The sequence below is a fragment of the Gymnogyps californianus genome, chromosome 2 (assembly GCF_018139145.2).
Source record: "Gymnogyps californianus isolate 813 chromosome 2, ASM1813914v2, whole genome shotgun sequence".
NCBI lineage: Eukaryota > Metazoa > Chordata > Aves > Accipitriformes > Cathartidae > Gymnogyps > Gymnogyps californianus.
The window spans coordinates 117,002,802-117,012,230 of NC_059472.1; the positions used below are offsets into that span (position 1 = coordinate 117,002,802).

General features: G+C 44.3%; 1 protein-coding gene across 2 annotated transcripts in view; it reads right to left on the reverse strand.

The window, feature by feature from the left end:
- The window catches only part of FBXL2 (F-box and leucine rich repeat protein 2), a 56,399-nt gene extending 47,560 nt beyond the window's left edge, over positions 1–8,839 (reverse strand). For both annotated transcript variants that reach the window (XM_050892632.1, XM_050892631.1), the window contains exon 1: positions 8,810–8,839. In XM_050892632.1, coding sequence (XP_050748589.1) covers positions 8,810–8,812 — 3 coding nt within the window. In that variant the 5' untranslated portion in view covers positions 8,813–8,839. The remainder of the gene's footprint in view (positions 1–8,809) is intronic.
- Positions 8,840–9,429: the final 590 nt, after the last annotated feature.

A 9,429-nucleotide genomic window follows, 5' to 3' on the forward strand; every position in this document is an offset into this window, starting at 1 on the left:
CATTGCCAACAGAACTCAAGTAAGCGATATCGAAGACACAACAGCTGATGGCACAGGACTGGTGTTAAATTAGAACCCATGGTAAAGCTTTCTGTATAATCAATAAAATTACAACACACCAAAGTGAACCTCGAAAAGCGATCCCATCTCGAACCAAGCTCATCTACAGCAGACACAGACCGCCAAAGTCTTTTATTTCAACACACAGACACTATCTGCCCTCCAGGCTCTCACTCCTATGCTCCAGCTGCTCACAGTGCTCTGTCTCAGGCTTTGATTTTGTGCACTTTAAAATCCCAGCCATCCTGGTCTGTTGTGGTCGCTAACCTCTTTTTTCCTTGGACACCCTCCACCAGAGCCCAGGGCATTGTCTTCAGTAGGCTTATAGCTTCCTTGCTGCCAGACACCCACTGGATCACTTGCACTGGTCTTTCCTCAGGATCTTTTCTCTTCCAGCACTGTGACAAACTGACTGATCAAAAGCAACTAACACCTCATATGAGAGCCTTTTGTTCTTACTGTGTTGGTCATCTTAAACAGTTAAGGCTCACCTTCAGAGAACAAGATCAAATACACCTGGGAACATCACTCTGTCTTTTCATAATGCCTTCCACTGACCTAGGGCTGCCTATAAGGGCCATATTGCTTTAAAGTTTCCCCAGAGTAAGTGCTGTCCAATATAATAAAACCTGCCAGGCAGCAGCAGCTGGCCACACTGCCCACTTTGCTGCTTGGTTTTCTTCCAGAAGAGCCATCATTCTTGTTTTGCCAGCACTGGTATTCATACCACATCATTCACATTTTACTGGAGGGCACCAGTCTGGCTCTGCAAGGCCCTGTTCTTGCTGGGTGACAGATCAAGGTCATTTGTGAACTTCAGAGCTGATGTCTGTAGCTGCACAACTCTTATCTCAAGGCCTTCGGCCGTTCCAACTCAACTCCCTCTTAGCATGGAGCAGGAGCTGCTCGGAGGTTGCCTTGCCCGCTGTCTCAAGCACACCAGCTCATTCTCAGTTGACCACATAGCTCACATCACCCTTTCCTGTGTGTTTCTCAGAAGGGCAGTCACCTACTGCCAACAACATATTTGGAAATCACCAATCAAGCCTTTTCAAGAGTATGGCTTAATTACTGCAAGCAGCCAAGGTATTAAGGCCTAACAGGTTAGCCTGACCTGTTAGCTGAGCTGCCCATCCTTTAATGCAAGACTTAACCTTGTCTCCTACAAAGTCACCAAAGAGACAGCAATCCTCTGAACTAGCCCCACATATTAACCATACTTTAACATACTTGCTGTCTTACCAGCACTGTTATTTAAGGTGCTGTGACACAGATTTATTTAAACATTTTAATTAATTGTAAAATCTGATACAAACCAGAGAGGCACAGAACGAACTCAAACTTGCATAAATTTTTCTGTACCATGTCAACATTTCAGACTGACTTGAGTGTGATAGTTCCTACTTCAACTTGTTAAAGATTATGAAGGGGAAATCCAATGGTTTGCAGAATTAGTGATTGACCTAATTACTTGCAGGCCTAAAATTCAGTTGAAATATAGCATTTTATCAATACTTGCTATCATGTAACTGATGTTTGGTAGCCTGCATGACAGAAAACATGAGGTTCAATCCAATACCTAACCAAAAGAAACAGGCATTACACTATTATTCGCAAAAAAGGTTTGCAAGTTCTGCTTCCCCCATGTTACTCTGAGGAGCTACGTGGAAGACTAACCCTCCATTCAGGTTATGATCCACCTAGTTCACACTTTGTCTTTTAAAGCATCTTGTTCTAACCACTACCAGAGATGGTAAAACAAACCTCAACACACAGAAAAATAAACTACCCCTTACCTAATCTTTCATTACTAGAGACTGGTTCAGCTCAGGGGAAAAAAAAAAAAAAAAAAATAAAATATTCAACAACTACTGTTTAAACACTAAGAAATTTGGAAAAAGCTGTTAATTGTATCCCTGTATATTCTGTAAACATACATAAAGAGACAGCTGAAAAAACAAGTTTGACAAAGTTTTATCCTCATCATCTGTTAGTCATATACTGATTGGTAAATCTTTTCTTCAGTTTGTTTTCCTTAAAAAAAAAAATTAATGACTGAATATTGCCTTCTTCAGATATTTATCCATTATTCCTCTTTTAAGATTATGCACTTCCAAATAAAAACAGTACATGATGAAGCATTTAGACATTATTCCTAAAAACAAAATAAAGCATTCAATTAAAGTGATTTGTAGATTTGACTGTTAAAGTAGAACACGGGGAGACCTGTATGATCTACTTCACGGGCCTGGAGATCAACAGACCTGTGGCAGAAAATTAAAATCAGATGGATGAAGCAGTTGTTGACTGTAGCCCATCACAAGGGTAGATTATGCATCGTACAGATTCTGTGCTTTCTTCTTCTTGACCAGGTAAATAACAAATCCCTCCTCAACCATCAAGCAGAGACTCAAAGGCAACTTTGCCAAAGCCTAAGTTCAAAACACCCGAGAAAGGTACTTTCCTTTGACCACTCAAGTAACTTTGAGACTCTAAGCAGAAATACTGCAATAGATTCTAAGGCAGCTTCCATCACAACATTTGCAGGGACTGTGTGCTCAAATTACAATTTGTTTCATCACAAAAATAATCCATTTGGTTTCACACAGTTTTGTAGAATCGTGCTATTTGTTTCATCACAAAAAGAATCGATTTGGTTTCACGCAGTTTTGTAGAATCATGCTATATAATACGCATTCTCAGACATTCAGAGCATGATACGTTTCTGAAAAATCAGTCCAAGAGAAAAGTTGGTGTCCATTTGTTTTAATGCAGCAATATTTGGTTACGGATAGCTATTCAGTCTCAGCCATCCAAATTTAATCCACATCACAGATTCATCAGAGCCCTTAGGAGTACACCTTTCAAAACTCCTCCTCTGAATCATCACTTCTGCCTATAGTTGTCTTTACTGCCATACATATGGCTAAGTTTTATTCCCAGTCTCCAATATTAGCATACAAACTAACACACTGACGGTATGACAATGGAGACCTGAAATGCTCCCAGAGTGTGCACGTGGAGATTCTTCTGCAGGTCCATTTCCCCAGGACTTTGCACCATTCTAAACCAGACTGACAAAGTCCTCCCTCCAGTCACGCAATCCCATATCCAGAAAGGCAATTCTTTTTCTTACTGTATTTAGCTCAAACTGTAAATGAAATTACAGCTTAAGTCCTGACTGCATGGTTGAAGCAGAATCCCTTCTTCTAAGCACCTGTGAAACAAAAATTTTGAGTACTAATATTTCCCCCCCAACATAACTGCTCTTCAAAACTATATTTAAGACTTAAAAGGTATAGTTCATTACAGAAATGACTCTATAGCTTCTACAAAGCCATTGCAAAGCAGTGCTTAATCTGCATCATAAACACTAGGTCAGAATTGATGTTTTTCCTAGTACCAAGAGTGTGAAACCTTTATTACAAAGAGCAAACCTTCTCTGCAAGGCAATCTCGCTACAGTATGAACCAGAAAAAAAGATGACACAAAATCTGTGTTGCGGCTGCACACGCCATATATGTAGTGTATAATTAATAAAAGCTTTCAGTTATAAGAGACAAAATTAGGTACCTCTTCATGAGTACAGGCAGCAATTATAACTGACTTCAAAGGAAATAGCATCATAGCAGCATTTCCAAAACATGTTTTTCACACTCTTCCAAGAAAGGTAAGAGGTTGAGATTTAGAAGAGAAACTGGACACTCATTTAATTGTTAGTATTTGCCAAAATTTATGGTTCCTGAATTTCTGCAGAAATAAAATAACCTTGATACTTTTGCTTAAGAAGCAGATTATAGACCATTTTCAGAACTACAAGCACACTCAGACATTTTGCCCCTTAATATTTAGGTAACTACTACATAACGTCAAGTCATGATATGGAAATGCCTTTCCTCTGTGAAGCTCTGACCTCAGTTTCAACCTCTGAAGACAGACAAACTTGACATACTGGTAGAGTTTCACATTTATGCAGATTTGATGATGTCTCCTTATTGATTTAAATTTACAGAACACACTGGTTAACCAGTTGAACAGCAATCAAATCCAATGAAAACAGAGTTTACTATTTCCTTCTGCCTGAAGGAAAACACAGGAAAACACTGGGATAGAAAAAGAGAGTATACCATGAAGTATGGCCAATATTTTAAGGGTAGTAGCTTGATACCAAATTTTAAGTACTTTCTTGTGGGCTACACAGCAGCAGCTTGTGGTTCCAAGTAGTCATAAATGCGCAAGCCCAGAAAAGGGCGCATTTCCAGTTCCAGTCCTCCTCTAGCACGAGTGCAGTGGTTCCTCCAAGGCAAAGATAACAACCCAGAGAGAATCACTCAAGCGATTGGCTGTAGTTGATTCTATCAGCTGAGGTGCCCTTGTATTTTAAACAATGTAACTATTGGTGCATTGCCATTACCTCTCTGTACCCAACAGAAATTATTTGAGTCCATTTAAATGCTTAAATTCATACTGTAGTTTTTCCTGGGGGTTTGGGGCGGGGGGTGGGGTGGGCAGGGGATCGGGTGAGGATAGGAGGGAGGTCATTGGAGTCAGCAAAATTTATGCATCTTACAGATTCTGTGCTTTCTTTTTCTTGACCAGGTAAATAACAAATCCCTCCTCAGGCATCAGATACTCAAATGCAATTTGAAAAAGCCTAAGTTCAAAACACCTGAGAAAGGCACTTCCCTTTGACCATTCAAGTAACTTTGAGACTCTACACAGACATACTGAAATAGAATCTAAGGCAGCTTCTACCACATCATCATTCACAGGGACTGTACTCAAAATTAATCTCATCACAAAAATAATCCATCTGGTTTCACGCAGTCTTGTAGAATCACACTATATACACAGATTTTCAGACATTCATAGCACAGTACATTTTTTGAAAAATTAGTCTGAGATAAAAGTTTGATCTTCGCAAACCACTAGTAAAAAACAATCTTCAATCTCAAGAACTACTAGTTTAAACTTTGATAGAGACATACAAGTAATTTCTTGATCCTGAAAAATAAACATGGAATTGACAGAGGAGATACCAGTATGCTGTGAATTTTAAGTCCATCATTATACTCTTTTAATGCCTTATGTGTACCTTTTTCTGTTGTAACAATGGATAAAGACTTCCTGCATTTTTAAGAATGCAAATCTGACTTTCACCATTTAGAAGTTACTCTGTGTTTACAATCTTCCTTCTCAGAAGCTTTACAAACAATTAGAATATCCCAGCCCGTGTTAAAAGTTCAAGTGGGAAAGCTGTTTTGTAAAAGCTCAGACAGACAGCTGGACTCCAACCCTATCACATTCAAATCAAGTCACCCAAAATACATAGCTCAAGTATGATCAGAAATTGTAACAGTTTTTGCATTGTGCTAAAACTTAAAGGGAAAAAAAAAAAGAAGAAATCTATAGAGTATACGGATCACCTTCCTAAAAAGGTTATTAGAAAGAATGCAAGTGAGTGTTGTGGCTATCGTCTAAACTAGCTCAAGGCTACCATCTGAACTGTGAGGGAAGAACTCTTTGGTTTCACAATTTCATCTGGTTTTGTCCTACTTAGCATATCCCATTTATATGTATTTCTGATTCAGCAGAAACACTACCAGAACTATTACACAAGTTAATAACAATTTATATGAAATTAGTGCAGTTATTCTGATTTCTAATTGACAAAACAGCTGAAGTACTGTTAACGTGTGGCCTTCTGCTGGCATTCAGATCGATATTGTCACAGTGCCAAGATTAGTACTACTTTTCTACACTAACCTAAAAATAGTTGCCATGCTTCAGTGAAAATCTGACTTTTATTTTAAACTTTCCACATCTGCTAGCCCCATGTTATCCCTAATCTTAACTAAGATGACTAAATATTCCAGTCTATTGTCAAAATAAGCAAGCAATAAGCTAATGGTCCTTCTGATTTGTAGGAACACTGATACTCCCTATACTAAAAGGTTTGGTGTTAATTGGTCAAAATTAATTCCTTCCTCACCTTTCTTGAATTTTCAACTATGCAGCTATGAAGAATTAAGAGGGAAAGAACAACCTAAACAGGACTAACCCTCTAACAGAGAGCAATTCAAGTATAAGCATTCATTGAATAAAATATCTGAAAATATGAAAAGAATAAAAAAAGACAGTATTTCATCCTTTTCTGATCAGCTGTCAAGTGCAACTAAGGAGCTGCCCAATATAAGAATTTGCACAGCAGTAAGGCTTATCCGGTATAATTTCTGAGATTTTACCTGTGCAGTTACAGCAACAATTCAGTGCTTCTCTGAAGATCCTATGTCTGCTGAGTTTAGACTGCTAAAGGTATCTAATTAGGAATGTCAAAACAGACCATGAAGGAAAACTCCATACGTGGAGTTTGGTAAACGGAAAATATTTACTTATATTGTGAAACAGTTTATAAATATTTTGTTCATTGTTTTTCAGTCTGTAATTTTTCCTAAGTTTAGAACATGAGATAAATCCATTTCATTCAATTGACTTTTAAGATACTGTATCTTCTCTGATGTGGAGTAAGATGTGTGATGGAATACTAATGTGAAGTAGGACATGTCATTAAGTTGCATCATATCACTTCACCAATACTACACCATCCGCAGCCTCATTCACTGACGTTTACTCCTCCTTGTAGCAACAGATACATCGTAAAAACTTTGCAAACCAAATCCAACATGATTCTACATAGAAGCGTACTGCAATCCCATACAGTCTATTCATATTTTTATTCCACCTCACATTTTAGTTTTCAAGGTTGTTTTGCTTAGGTTCAAAACATATAGGCTAGAATCGGAAGGAATAGAAGGCAAAGTGCAGGAGAAGAAAGAGAAGGAGCACGAACAAGCCTTCATGCAAAGGAAGAAGGGAAAAAGTTATAACACCACAGGGTTATGCTCCTTCCCTTTGTGAGGCTGAGCACTCCCTCCCCCTCCCCAGAACTTGCTACATGAAATCTACTGTCATTACACACACATAAATATACACATAAAGTGATTTTCTGCCTTAAAACACTGTGCATTTCCCCATGTGTGAAAGGCTAGCAACTGTGCCTTCTTCCTGTATAAAACTATCACTGCAAAGCAATAAGGCATCAGACACTTAAGTTGTAATTGAAAACAGGGATCATACCAATACTCTTTCCAAACATGCCGTGCCTGTCCCTACTCACTCCCCCTTACACGCCTTGTCATCTTCCTTTCACAAACATCATGATGCACCGCTCTCCTGCCACTCGCTGCATACATGTGCTGTATCACATCCCCACATAGTCTCCCCACAGAGCAAACCTCAACCACTCTTCCTCCTTTGCTGCACCCTCTACGCACACACGCATTGTTGCGTCTCTACATACAGATGCAATAAACCTCATGCCCACCGCACACATACCACAAATCTATTACAAAAGCATCTGTGCATACACATTAAACCACCACAGCTATGCATACTTACACATATAAGCAACTACTACTCTATACACACAAAATACCATACCCTGTATCTGCTACATACATATAAAAGTACAGATAATCCTTGCCACACCCATAGCATACATGCCTATAAAAATATCCACATATTATGCCACACCCAATATTCACTATATATACACACACAGACACAAGCCCATACCAGACAGCAGTATACAGACACAACTACATACATACAATGCCATGTCACGTCCCTGCACACAATGTCACATCTTCGCTACAACACAAATACACACATAGCTGAAACCCAGATCATAGCAGATACACACACACACTGATACAGAGGTGTAATACAATGCTCATGTCCTACCGTACATCTGCTATACACACACATCCCAGGCCACACCCTGGCTTATTGCACATGCATAAGCATATAGCACAGCGCCCCACCCCAGCACCCCATGCATCCACACTGTAACACCCCACATCTGCTCTGTGCACTGACACACACGTTAGCTTCCTCCCTACTTTATACAGAGGGACGACACACCTCCATCACGCCCCAGCCACTTTACACACCCGTATACACAGATTCTCTCTCCTGTGTTACACAGGGGGACAACACACTCCCACCACACCTGACCCGCTCTACACGCAGGCAGACTCCAACCATGGCTGCTCCGGCGTTATACAGGGAGGCAAGGCACCCGTCACACCTCACCCACAGACACGCACCCGTCACACCTCACCCACAGACACGCACCCGTCACACCTCACCCACAGACACGCACCCGTCACACCTCACCCACAGACACAGAGGCATATCCTCTCTCCGCCGGGGCTATAGCGAGGGACAACGCAGCCCCACCGGTTCTGGACAGACAGACGCACTCTCTCTTCCCCACCGTTACAGCGGGGGACGGCACAGCCCCCCGCAGACACATCCCCGCTCCCCGCGCCGCGCCGGGCCGCACGCCCGGCACCACATCCGCACCGCCACGGTGCACGCACGCCTCTACCCCGCATACCCCCGCCCGCCAAGCGCAGACGTTACCCCTGCCCCGGCCGCTACCCTCCCCGCGGGGTGAGGGGCCCGCCCGCCCGCCAGCCCGCCGTCCGGCCCCGCGGCCGCTCCACACGGCCCGGCCACCACTCGCTCCCCGCGGCGGCGGCGGCGGCGGCGCCCGCCCCGCCACCTGCCCGCCCCGCCTCGCCTCGCCGCCGCTCCCCGCCCTGGGCCCCGAGCGGCCGGGCCAGCCCCCTAACGCCCGGCGGCGGGGGGCGGCGGGGCGGGCCGGGCCGGGCCGCAGGCTCACCATGGCAGAGACGCCGCGGCGAGGCCGGTTGTCCTGGCGACGAGGAGCCCCGAAGAGGGCGCCAAGTGCAACGCCTGCGCGCGCGCGCCGCCGCTGCCGGAGCCGGGGCGGGGCGGGGCCGCCGCCGGCCCACGTGACCGGCACCGCCCCTGCGCGGTGGGGCCGGGCCGCCCCGCCCCGTCGGCTGCCGGCCCCTCCCTCCCGCCTCAGGTGGCGCCGCGAGGGGCGGGACGGCGGCATGGCGGCGGGGGTGGGGGTGTGCGTTGATTTCCAGGGGCTGCCAGCGGCGGGCAGCGGGGCTGGCCTCGGGCAGGCCGGCCTGGCGGTGGTCCTGGCGGGTCCCCAGCCTGTCAGCTCGGTGAGGGCTGGCCCGGCCCCTCCCGCGGCTGTCATGAAGCGGCCTTTCCTCCCGATGGGAAGGCACTGGTAGCCCTCACCAGTCGGTGCTTGGGATTTAGGGGTAGCCTGTGTGCTCGCAGGCGAGGAAGGGCCGGTGCAGCTGCCGGGCAGCACCGGTCCCAGCTGCGAGCTCTGCTAAAGGTCTGCTGGGTGTTGCTAGTGCAGGTGTAGCTGCCCCCTGCTCCTCCAGTTTGCAGCCTGGCATATTGGGCAAAATGACG